The 12,882-nt window shown below is 37.9% G+C and overlaps 1 protein-coding gene across 4 annotated transcripts; it reads left to right on the top strand.

The window, feature by feature from the left end:
- Positions 1-204: 204 nt before the first annotated feature.
- LOC309707065 (tumor necrosis factor receptor superfamily member 3-like) lies at positions 205-12,691 on the top strand. Of its 4 annotated transcripts, none has more exons than XM_082534164.1 (9): positions 205-474; positions 2,934-5,203; positions 8,875-8,943; positions 9,139-9,261; positions 9,357-9,488; positions 9,985-10,093; positions 10,182-10,252; positions 10,398-10,520; positions 12,046-12,691. In XM_082534164.1, exons 3-9 carry the CDS (start codon positions 8,910-8,912, stop codon positions 12,180-12,182), a joined length of 729 nt encoding a protein of 242 aa, XP_082390290.1. In that variant the 5' UTR covers positions 205-474; positions 2,934-5,203; positions 8,875-8,909; the 3' UTR covers positions 12,183-12,691. The 4 variants fall into 4 exon arrangements, with proteins under 4 accessions (XP_082390290.1, XP_082390291.1, XP_082390292.1 ...); XM_082534166.1 differs by lacking the exon at positions 205-474 and adding an exon at positions 8,742-8,786 and having other exon boundaries at positions 3,010-3,019; XM_082534165.1 differs by lacking the exon at positions 2,934-5,203.
- Positions 12,692-12,882: the final 191 nt, after the last annotated feature.

Here is a 12,882-nt window from a genome sequence, read left to right as displayed (position 1 = left end):
ACAGCCTAAGAGAAGTAAATACTGTAACCGTGTCATTATTTTTGATCGAAGCCATGCCGTTTCTATTCATCTGCATCAAATGTTCCGACGGCACCATTCATAAAGTTTATCAGTTGGAAGGCTCTGTTACAGAACATGCTCCTTTCACCCACAAAGTAGGTGGCACTTCTGTGCTCTACTTGTGAAGGGGAATCCTGATTTCTACTAGTGATGGGTCGTTCGCGAACGAAATGGCTCTTAGAGCCGACTCTTTGACGTGAACGACGCGAGCCGGCTCCTTATCGCGAGCCGTCACGTGGGTTTTTTTTTTTTCTTTCTCTCAGCCTCTCTCTCGCACTTTTTTTCCGCTTCACTCTGCACGCGAGCCTTGTGCTTTACGCTGGGCAGAGGGGGGAGGGGCGGTAGTTACACTCAGTAGCACAGGAACAGAGCCAGAGAGAGAGAAAGAGAGGCAGGGACAACAACATTAGAAAGGTATAGTAATCATCCACAACTATTTTCGGTTGCAGATGATAAAGGATTGAGAAAGTTTATTCATGCAGGTCCATATGACAGAGAATATGCATGTTCTTTTAGTTTTCATATTATAATTTATATTTAATTGTGTTGTGGTTTGCAGTGTTTTGTGTTCTTTTCACTTTAAATTTGTGAAAGGAAAAAGCTGAAAATTTAAATAGTTAAAAGTTGAAATGTGAATAGTTGATTTTTGTATTATATGATTTATTTATTACATTTTATGTGGAGTGAATAAATAAAAGTATATTTACGGTGGCCCCTAGAGACAAAGCACATACAAACTTCAAATCACGTACGAACTCTGAAGCATGTACAAACTCCAAAACACGTAAAAACACGTACAAACTCCGAAGCACGTAAAAACTCAGAAGCATATAAAAACTCAGAAGCACATAAAAACTCAAAACACGTACAAAAGACAACAGAAGTGCTCCAGGATGCTGGGCGCAGTGTTGAGCCTTTGTTATCTTGTGGCTACACAAGCCAGCAAGTACCAACGACCGGATTTGGTGTGTGGTAATAACAGGTAAATGAACTTTTTTTTAAATTATTTGAATATATATATGAGTGCCTGTGTATAAATACACAAACAATACACACATGCTTTCAATTGTGTAATTTAAGTGATCTAGTAGCTCTGCTTTGGAAGTTCAGTTAATGCTAGAAATGTGTTTTGGAGTTTGTACGTGTTTTGTCTCTAGGGGCCACCGCATATATTTATATATAAACATATATAAATAAAACCACTTGTTTTTACGTTAGTAATTCCTTTTGTGCATAATTTTATATTATTGTTAATAATAAATTAATTAAAGCAACAAAACAACCTGAAGAGCCGGTTCGGAGCTGAAAGAGCCGGCTCTTTTTAGTGAGCCGAACCGAAAGAGCCGGATCTCTAAAAAGAGCCGGAAATCCCATCACTAATTTCTACAGTGTCACTGCCGCCCTCTGTGGCTATATAGTGTGACGGTACTAATAGCTACTGTCTACTGCGTAGTGAGCACGCATATGCTAACGTCACATCCTGAAGGTTTCGTACATTGAACCATGTGGTTTGGTCTGTCTGTCAATGACGGAAGTAAATGTCTGTAGTTTCTTTTTTTTATGATAGGAGGGCACACGTCATGTGGTTTAAGTAGGTGGCAGTTTTGCACAGGGGTGTCAGATATTAACCCTCTGATGCATGAATTATGAAAGCCTTCTCAAGATTTTTTTTCTTAAGTGCTTTTATTCTTCTAAGGACATGAAAAAAAATGTTCAACTCTTTTTTTCCAAAAATATGTTTTTTATTTTATAAAGTTATAGACTTGTCCACTCCAGTGACCAATATGCATCAGAGGGTTAATTAATTACTTCTTATGACTAAATTTGATCATTTCTGATGTACTCCCATAGCTTCTGCAAATATGGTCCGTTAAAACTTTAGTCAGGAAAAAATTATTAAATTGATAGTCAGCGTGTTTACAAGGCCAGCTGAGAGAGACAGCCACGTCTCTGGACTGGGGTGGGGAAGCTAGAGTGTCAGGAGAACACCCATTCAGGTGCTTTTTCTAAACCACAGTAACTACTGCAGCAACATGATGCCTAATGTTAAACAAAGGGGAAAAAAATCCTCCGATTAGAGAAAGCCACATGTATGGCGCTTTGGCTTATTAATTACAATAAATGAAGTGGCTCATTTAACAAAATTTAAGCACCTTCTTGATTTGCCAGGAAACTCCCCGTCAACAAAAGCAACCTAAAGTACTGTCACTAAAAGGTCACAGAACGACAGTAAAACCTTCACATCATCATCCATTTGCACTGTGTGCTCCTGCAACATATACATGTAGGCTACAAAAATAACCCTGCAAAAAATCACACGCTTGTTTTTCTGTACATACCATGTACATCTTTAGTCATCCCTTACTTTTTTGAGTTCACTGAGGTCACCTTTGGGTTTCAGCAGGGATTATCATACTCACTCATTGTGGGCTGTGGGATTTCCAGGCACAAAACTATAAAATATTGTTATTGCTTCTGTTAGTTGCTTTGTATTATATATACAATTTAAATTAGTACACTTGTAAGAACATGTTGAACAATTCTAGAGGATCAGAAAAGTAAAAAATAGTTTTTTCCCGCCAAAATTTCCATATCATTACAGCGGTCCCTCGTTTATCACGGGAGTTACGTTCTAAAAATAACTCGCGATAGGTAAAATCCGCAAAGTAGCCAGCTTTATTTTTTTTTTACAATTATTATAGATGTTTTAAGGCTGTTTAACCCCTCACTACACACCTTATACACTTTTCTCAGACAGGCATGAACATTTTCACACTTTTCTCTATTGTTTAAACACTCTCAAAGTTCAAACCTTTGTAGAAAAATCAGTCCAGTATTATAGAATGAAACCAAAGATCAAACCTTGTTTTCAGGTCCAAAACATGGGAATAGAGCAGCTGCGAGATAATTCTACATTAATGAATCAATGGTACAGAAGTGGAGGAAGCAAGAAGAATGAGTTGAGTAAAGTTTGACTTATCTGACTGTTTTGTTTCGCTTAATGCGCCTTATAATCTGTAAAATACAGTAACTTCTACCTTCTTTTGGCATGTCCAGAAGTCCAACTTTCTGTGCGATGGTTAGCATCTTCCTCTGCCTTTTGGGTGCTACCGCAGGTGCCTTTGACGGTGCAAAACGTTTCATCGACATTGTGTTTGTTGGGGAGAAAACTTAGAAACATATAGTACAGCACATCAGAGTCACACTGCTAGCGATCGACGATTTATGTAAATTTGACAAGCTGAACGCATTCTGTACTGTACAGGAGACGTGGCACAGAGGATACTGATTGAAAATGGTCTACAGCCAATCAGGACACAGAACACAATGCACTGTAAAAAAAAAAAGCGTGCAAAATTGCACAAAAAATCCATTAAACAGCAAGGCTGCGAAAGGTGAACCGCATTATAGCGAGGGAGCACTGTATATACATTTTTCATCTGCTCCAACAATTATATGTAATGTGTGATCTTTTTCAAAAGTAAGTATAAGTGAACAAAAATGCAGAAATAAAAATGCAAACAGATACACATTACTTACAAAGCAGAGAGTGCAAAGTTCATGTAAGAAAATGTAAAATTTACATATTTTGATAGTTAGACTCCAGTGAGAAGCAATATTACAGGGCAGAATCTGAGAAAAAGGGAGAAAATAGTGACTACAGCACCAGGCATATAAATACAGGTGAAGATGAGTGAGCAGATGGTTGTAGAATTTGCATAAGACCTTTGCAGATGACCTTGAATGACAGACAGCCTGAAAGAGGGGGAGTGACAGCAAATTAAAAAAAAAAACAGAGAAAAGAGGCTGAGTGACTCATAGAAGACAGACAAGTAGGTGCTTGGACAACAAAAGAGTTTTGAATAACATACACTACCGGTCAAATCTTTTAGAACACCCCAATTTTTCCAGTTATTTAATGCAATTCAAGTGATTCAAGTCCAATGATTAGCTTGAAATGATAAAAAAAAAAAAAGGTAAGTGATGAACTGGCAGAGATAAGAAAAAAGAGTAAGGTTACCCAAAACTGAAAAACAATGTGCATTTCAGAATTATACAAAAAGGCCTTTTTGTGTTTTCAGGGAACACAAAATGGGTTAACTGCTGTTCTGCAGCAATGGAGGTTGATCAAGCCTTGAAAGCTGGTGCTACTAATTCCTACAGGTGTTCCAAATGCATGATAGCAGTGTTGGAACACAATGTGGTACCATACCCTCATGAGCATCAGCAGAACAGTATTGTACTGCAGAAAGTAGTGTGTTGTTACAAAAATGGCGAGAAAAAGGCAATTAACAATAGAAGAGAGACAGACCGTCATGACACTTTAAGCGTCAGTGAGTACTGTTTCCTTTACTAAAAAAAGGCACTCAGAAATTAGGCCAAACTCTGACAGGAAGAGGTCTAGCAGACCCCAAACCACAACTGAATCAGAGAACAAGCTTCTGAGAGTTACTGATAGGCAGCTCATACGATAACAGCCTCAAGCACGGATTAATATTGGTCGCAGTCAGAGATGTGTATGTGTTACTGCAATCCGATTACTTTTTCCAAGTAACGAGTAAAGTAAGGGATTACTATCCGGTTGTTCAGTCTGACGTCACTAGCCGTGTCTGGGTCTAAACTCTGCTGCAGGTCCATATATCAAACGATCACTATGGCATTACTGAGAGTTGAAAAACTGTCTAAAGTCTTTCATCTTTAATAAAATGATCAGCGTTCTGCTCTACCAGGTGTAACAATTGAGTTTAACATCCAGGCATCCATGAAAACGGAATTTATGACATTTAACGGAGTTAGAAGTTAGCAGGGAGTTAGCTCGCTAGCTTCTATCTAAATACAATATAGCATGTCCTGACTGCGGGGTTTTGGAAACAAATTAAAACGTACAGCTCTGTTATCACTTCCAGCATAAACGAAGACAGAAAACTAAACAGCAGTGACGCTTGTAGGGTTACTGAAGTTGGGCTAGCTGGTATATAATGATGTGCTACGTGACCGCTAGCGACACAGCTATGTTAGCATAATATAAACAAGCTAACTTTTTCTCGGTGGTCAGGAACAAATGTAATCGCATGGCAGGATGCTGTAAAAGGACCAAACTTCAGCCAGGAGAACAACTGAGATAATCCATCCACAATACGAGGTTAGTCATTCATATACTGCTGCATGGGCTGGGCTGTAGCTACATCCTAAGGTTTTAAAAACTGAGCTTAAATAAATGATTAGTGGTAATAAAAGCCGAGGGAGGTCAACAGTGATCACTGACTGTTTTAGGAGCTTTTTGAGATCAAATAGAAGAAAATACATAACATTAAACATGTTAACAACACAAAAGCCATATTAAACGCAGACTACTTTAGACCCGGAAGTAGGATTCGTCACGTCATCACTGAACAACCGGATTGCAAAAAAGTAATTCGATTACTGTTACTTTCCTGTAAGCACACTGCATGACTGCGTTACTAAACTGTGATTTTGTTTGTGAGAGCGTCTCATGACAATGATGCATGAGCGTGCGACGTCCGTGGTAGCACCAGACGTATGTAGAGCAACTATAATATGGAGTGTTGGAGAGAGTACGACCATGCGGCGTTTAAAGCTTGGAAGTACTGACATTACTTTGTGTTTGATTCTGTAAAAGGCGACAAAAACATTAGCGTCTACTGTAGACTCAGCGTGGGAACAAACTTTTTTCTACTTTGAAAACTTCAAATCTGAGACAGTACCTATCACGCTGGCATGGGAATGTGAAATTCACAGAGAAACCCCTGTATCCCCCACTGACATTACCACTGTGGCACAGGGCAAACCTCCACCCGTCCCACTCCTGCTAGACAGGTGAAAAAAGATTTAAGAACAACAGGACTTGGTAGAAAATAGGTTTAAATGTTAAACAAATTTTTTCCAGTCAGAGAATGTTGCATATACTTTTAAAAAGTAATTAAGTAAGAAAGTAACTAAATACTTTTGAAAATAAGTGATCAGTAAAGTAACGGGATTACTTTTTTGGAGAAGTAATCAGTAAGTAGTTTCTAATAACTATTTTCAAGTAACTTGACCAAAACTGGTTGTAGTAAGCAAGTCTCAGTTTCAACTGTGAAGACTTCGAGCTGCAGGTTTGACAGGATGAGTTGCAACAAGAAAGCGTCAGAATAAGACAAAAAGAGGCTTGACTGGGCCATGAAACGCCACCATTGGACTGCTGAAGATGGGAAGAAGGTATCATGGACTGATGAATCAAAATTTGAAATCTTCAGTTCATCAAGCAGGATCTTTGTATGCCGTCAAGTAGGTGAAAGGATGGTTGCACAGTGTGTAGCATCAACTGTCAAAGATGGACGAGGAAGTGTGATGGCCTGTGGCTGTTTTGCTGGATACTGGGTTGGTGACTTGTACAGAGTGAGAGGCACCCTGAACCAAAACTGGAAACATTGGGGCATTCTAAAAATGTTGACAGGTAATGTATATTTGAAGTTTAAATCGTTAAATTCAATAACCATTGTGCTGGAATGACCAGTTAAAGCTGGGTTAAAGTGGAAGATATGAAGTGCAGATCACTTAAGTCAGCGGTCCCCAACCCCCGGGCCTCGGACCGGTACTGGTCCGTGAGTCGTTTGGTACCGGGCAGTGAGAGTTGAGGCTCAGGTGTGAAATGTATGGTTTTCAGGGTCGTTATCAGTTTTCAGCGTTATTTTGTTATCGTTTTTATCGTTAACTCGGTTTTCCTGGGTCTTTTCACGTGTGTTATGAATAAATCTTCTTTTTTTCGGTACCAGTACTAGTTTTATTTTGTTGTATTTATCCGCGACACCTTAAAGGCCGGTCCGTGAAAATATATACCCACAGACAGCAATCTGAGGTTTCAGCCTCTGATGTTAAGTGGCAGACCTTCATAGGCTTCTAGTCTACAAGCCATACCATTGTATGGCTTTGCATAGAACTAAAGACCCATACATCTTATCCAGTAAAATGTATTACCATTAGATAAATACTATAGGGAAAAAAAACTATATATAAAAACTAATAATAAATAAGCAAAATTAATGAACACTTTTGGAGAGAAAGCACAAAGGAAAGCAACAAAGCTCTGTACTTTATACCTATAAAGCCAAGTATATAGTTTTCGTGAGTTATTATTTTTTGTAAAGATTTCTACATCATCATCATAATCATCTTTTCTACAACATCAGTGTGATCCCCCCCCCCAAAAAAAAAAAAACCTAAAGGGAAACTTTATATGTGCACAATCAGCATAGTGTTCTTTGCATCTTCTCTACACATTAATCGTACAAGCCAGTTTCCATAGACAAAATCTGGACTCATTGCTAAACATATTGTTCCTCCATATGTTTAAGTTGCCGTGCACATGTTGCCTGGCCCCACAGTGAAGGACTGTGGAAAACCTCCTGCAGGTTATTTGTCAGCTGAACATCCATAATATGAATTTTGCTCCATCATATACCAAAGATACAATAAACTCATTGTCATGCTCAAGAAACTAGATTAAGATGAGCTGAGCTTTGTGACATGGCAAATCATCCCGTAGGATGCAGCCAGCAGAAGATGGGTACACTCTGGTTATAAAGGCAGCAACACTACGGCAACACTATGGCTGTGGCATTTAAACTATGCTCAGTTGGTATTTGGCTCAAAGTGTGCCAAGAACATAATCCCCGCACATCGCATAACCACCAGCTTGACCTGTAGATACAAGACAGAATAATTCCTTTCACGTTGTTTACACCGAATTCTGACCGTACCATCTGAACAATACAGAAGGAATCAAGCCTCATCAGACCAGGTAACGATTTTCCAATCTTCTTTTTGTGAACCCCTGTGAACTGTAGCCTCTGTTCTTAACTGAGAAGAGTAGCATCTGGTGTAATCTTCAGCTGCTATAGTCCAAAAATGGATGTGTTGTTCTTTCAGAGTTGCTCTTAATTTGGTTGTAAATTTGTCAACCCTATAAATGGTTGTGTGGAAAATCCCAGCAGATCAGAAGTTTCTGAAATACCCAGATCAACCCGTCAGGCTCCGAAAACTATTTCAGGTTCAAAGTCAGTTAAATGACCTTTCTCACACATTCTGGTGCTTGATTTGAACTTCACCAGGTTTTCTTGACCATGTCTATGTATCAAAATTGAGTTGCTGCCGTTTAATTAGCTGATTAGATATTTGCATCATCAAGCTATTTAACAGGTATACCTAATACACAGGTATACCTATTGTACAGCCATAGTGAGCACCACAGAGGAGTGGAATCTAGGAAAGAAGCTGTCATAAACACAAAGAGGCTGTCACATGAAATTTGTCACCTGTCATTTGTGAGAGTGTGACATTATTTCAGGAGTGTTTGAGACGTTCTTGCATGTGTTCGAAAACAAGCTCCTCCAACACATGCTTTTAAAGGAAAGTCTCTTAGATGAAAGATTTATATTAGAGGTGACAACAAGCATTAAATGTTGTCTGCTTTGGATAAATCCAACAGCTTCACTGTAGATAAGCTTAGAAGTACAGCTTTATCCAGTTCAATTGTACAATAAAATAAAATATAATAGCAAGTAATCTGGTAAATTTACAGCAGTTAAAAAAAAGTTGAACTAAGCAAATTTCTTTTCAGTTTAGCGTGTTCGTGAAGTGATCTATATTTACTAGTGGTCTTTCACTTCCTGACTACACAGTCACACTCTCTGTCATGCTGACGTCAGCCACCGATATAAAAACCTGTAAGCGCACACAGAGCACTGGACACAATGATTCACTTGAAACTCTCCATGGCACTTATAGCATTATTTGTGGCCTTTTGGACTATAGGATGCGTTAAAAGCTGCGGTGATCAACAGACTCAGATGAGTGGACGGTGTTGTAACAAGTGTCCCCCAGGTAAAAAAAAAAAAACTTTTTTAAAAATCAGATGAGTGTCTTTCAATCTAATGTTTTGATTAGTTTGATCTAATTATTACAGTAGTGATCTGTTTGATGTAATGATCAGATTATGTGTTTAAGCTGAACTTTTTCGTTCAAGAATACTGAAAAATACTGAAAGTCGCTGATTTTAACTTTTTCCTGGTTTTAAAGGCACTTATGTAGAAGAGTTTTGCTCTGACAGACAACAAACTGCCTGCAAAGCCTGTCCAGACGGACATTTCTCACAACTTCCCAACCTCTTTGACAGATGTGAAAAATGTCAGACATGTCAGCGTAAGTTGAGAGAAGCTGAGAAGGCATTTACCAGAACTAGCAAAAGATGCAATATTGTGTTGAATTCAGTGGTTTCAATTCTTGTCTGTCTACAGATTATGCTGTGAAATGTACATCAACCACAAATGCAACCTGTAGTTGTGCCGCTGGTTTCCTGTGCTCCAACAGCATCTGTTCGACTTGTGTGAAAGACAAATGCGTCACAGGAGAGAAACCAAAAAGGACAGGTAAGAATGGACATTTTGAGTTTTTACAGCTACGAGTAAAATATATATCCTGCCACAAACACTGGTTTGACTATTGCATCTGTGTAATTGTGGATATTTAGACTAATCCCTTAAAAGTCAAGACATGTTTATTATTACATGATTAAAAAAGATCCATGTGAAAGAATTTTTTTTAATTTGTAATTTTATTCCACATCTGCTGTTCAACCTGAGCCTACTGATCAGGTGAAGGAGGAGCTGTTCATAATGTCAAGAGTGTTTAGCAAAGAGTGAATGCTCAGTTCCCTTTTGTCTTAAGCTGCAGTCCTTACTATATGTCATCAGATATATACTCATAAAACCTCATCACTAGACTCATGACTGACCTCACGGCGGAAACTGACAATAAATCACAGGATCTCCAAAGCTGACAAAATCTGTCACCCTATAACCACAAATGTCCCCCCCAAAGTATCTTTCATGTTTACTGAAATAGTATTTCTTTCTTTTGTTCCAGTCGTCTCCTCGAATGCAAGGGTGATAGAATATTCGTATCAGTGTGAAGCCATATGTGGCGAAAAACAATATTTCGATGTGCAAACGAATGACTGCAAACCACTGACACAGTAAGATCGATTTAAACAGCTTCTGCCGCAGTGATAAGTAAAAGAAGTTGTGAACATGCCAGTGATGTAAAAGCTTTGTGCTAAACAGGTGCAGCGTGCTGGGGTTTCCTGAAAGGTTTCCAGGGAACAGGACACACGACTCAATTTGTGACAAACCCGGTATGTACACATATTCACACATTTTATTGACACAGGCTGTAATTTGTTGATTGCTCAGCATGTAACACTTGTGATACACGACAACAGAACATAGTGACAATATGCTGCAATCAAGAAACTTAACTATGATTTGACTTTTCACCAGGGCCCAAAGATGGTGGAGACTTGATTCATGTGATCCTTGGCATTAGTGTCATTTTGCTGTCTCTCAGCCTCTTTCTGTTCATGTCCTACACATGTATAAAGTACCTAAGGATTCACACAGCAAGTAAGTTCATGGAAAATCATATCAGTATGTCAAAGTGGAATCACTGGCATGGGCAGATTTCCTTCCGAAAACCACATGTGGCATTTAAACAATCAAAATAAGTATTCATTAACAGAAGAAATTGATGTGACTCAACCTAAATATCACTGCTACTGCTCTTTTTAAAAAATACCATCATAAGGGGAACTTCCCAGAATTATTTTCATATATTTTTGTGACGTATCAACAGTAGAAAAAAAAGATTCAAATGCAGATCATCAGATAAAAGGACTCATCTAAATTCCCACGGTGGCAGTTGGCTATAGAACTTTAATGCACTACAACTACTATAGTAGTCAATTACTGGACACTATAATATTTGCCTGCAAAGTCTGTCCAGAGGGACACTTCTCACAAGTTCACAACATCTTTGACAGGAGTGAAAATGCAACTGTAGTGAACATCATGCTATAGTGATATTATGATCATCACTGTACTATATATATGCCAGTTTACTGAAAAAATATTGATTTACATTGGAATATAATCTGATAGCCTATAAGAGCAGAATCAGGATGTACTCAGTTAAATTGTGCACATGTGACACTCCTTTTCTTCTTCTTCTTTTTAGAAATCCTCTAAGGCAGATTTAGTCAAACACATAAATACAAAAATTCTGTAGCACAAATTAACAGTTGCATTAATGTAGTTTATAAAGTGGGAAGTTTTTATAAATATATCTGTTAGCTGTGCCCACTTCTTGGATAAGCAAGAGGAAAAATGGATGGATGGATGGATGGATAGATGAGTTGTGTCTTACATTAAAGACATTCAAACCCTTGTGTGCATGGTGTCCACTACAGGGCAAAAAACCCCTAAATTAAGCTGGACATGTTTTAAGTCTGGTTTAGGAATATTAAAATAACCAAACCTCTCATTAAGTTAATAATAATTAAAGGTTAGTCTTAAAAGTCACATAACTTTTTTGGAAAAAAGTTGAGCATATTGTGATAAAACCTTTAATACAGTTACAAAGCTGATGGATAGTCAAACTCTAGCCATGATGTCCTTCTGTCAAAAACGTCAAAGTCTGCTTATCTTGCTCCCATTTCTCACTATGAAAAGTGATTAAGGTTATGCCACTTATTTGTTTAAAACAAATTGCACTATAGAACATCTGTAAGGCAATGGATGGAGCTCAGTGTATTATACTTTAGTTACATGGAAAGTCACTAATGAACAATTGTTTTTACGTGCAGCAACACCTTCTCCTTTGGATCGACTCCTCTCTGATGTTTCTATTTCACAGGAGTGAAATGTTTACAATAAATCTGCCTTTGTTCGCCTAAAATTTTGCATTTTGGTGATCAAATCAGAAAACTCCTGTGACTTGGAAAATGAAAAATGAAGTGGAAGTGAAGTGGAAAATGGGGGTGGCAGCAATGAAATGTGTGATGTTTATTATCGAATGCGTAGGTGTGCAGCGAGGAAATAATGTCATATTTCAACTAAATCATTGATGGTAATAATTCTCTCCCTGCTTTAGACCACAAACCCATGCTGGCTGTTCCTACTAACATCAGTGACTTTCACCTACCAAAGGAAGAGAGCGGGCTTCAGTTTGTCCAGGATGGATCCAAGGACAGTGACATTTGTGATCTAGAAAGCATTATTTTAAGATGATATTATAACTCTGTTCAATTACAGCCAGTATGCTAAAAATTATCTTGCTTGACGTCAGTGCACAGGATCTAGAAGGGAAAGTGAAAAACATTTGTAGAACAGACTTGATGATTCCTTTTGATCTTTAGCATGACTTAAGCAGAAACACATATGTATGGATTCATATTTAAAACCTCACTTTGATGTGGTAATGAGTTTATCTCAAGTCTATACTTGAAATAGATGATTTCTTGCTGAATATTCAGGGGTATTACAGTTTGGTCTGTAACACATGTGTTCGTCCCTGAGGTGGGCCTTGCAGTTTGTGCCCTTCTGGCATGAGTTACAGATGAGCTACACAAGTTTTTTATGCTTATTATACTGCAAATAAACACACTGTTGGGAATGTTTTAGGTAGGTAGAGTTAAAGAAATTCTACAAACGAAAACAAATCTGGTTGGTTTATTTTGTTTCTGTAGTATAGCAAAACAGATAAATTGTAATCAGAATAAATTAAATGGTTTTAGTCATTTTTCCTTTGTTGATCTATTATATGATTAATGAAAAATCTGCACACATTTTGTCGTTACAAGAACTGCTTTTTAAAACATTGTTAAAGTTTGTCAAAAGCTGTCTTTAACAGTCAAGCTCCAACTGGATATCTATTAATTGCAACAGCACATGTTTGTTTCTTTTATGAATATATATTTCTTTTGTAACT

The sequence above is a fragment of the Aulonocara stuartgranti genome (genome assembly GCF_965226115.1).
Source record: "Aulonocara stuartgranti genome assembly, chromosome: 5".
NCBI classification, from domain to species: domain Eukaryota; kingdom Metazoa; phylum Chordata; class Actinopteri; order Cichliformes; family Cichlidae; genus Aulonocara; species Aulonocara stuartgranti.
This window is presented reverse-complemented; position numbering and strand designations above follow the sequence as displayed.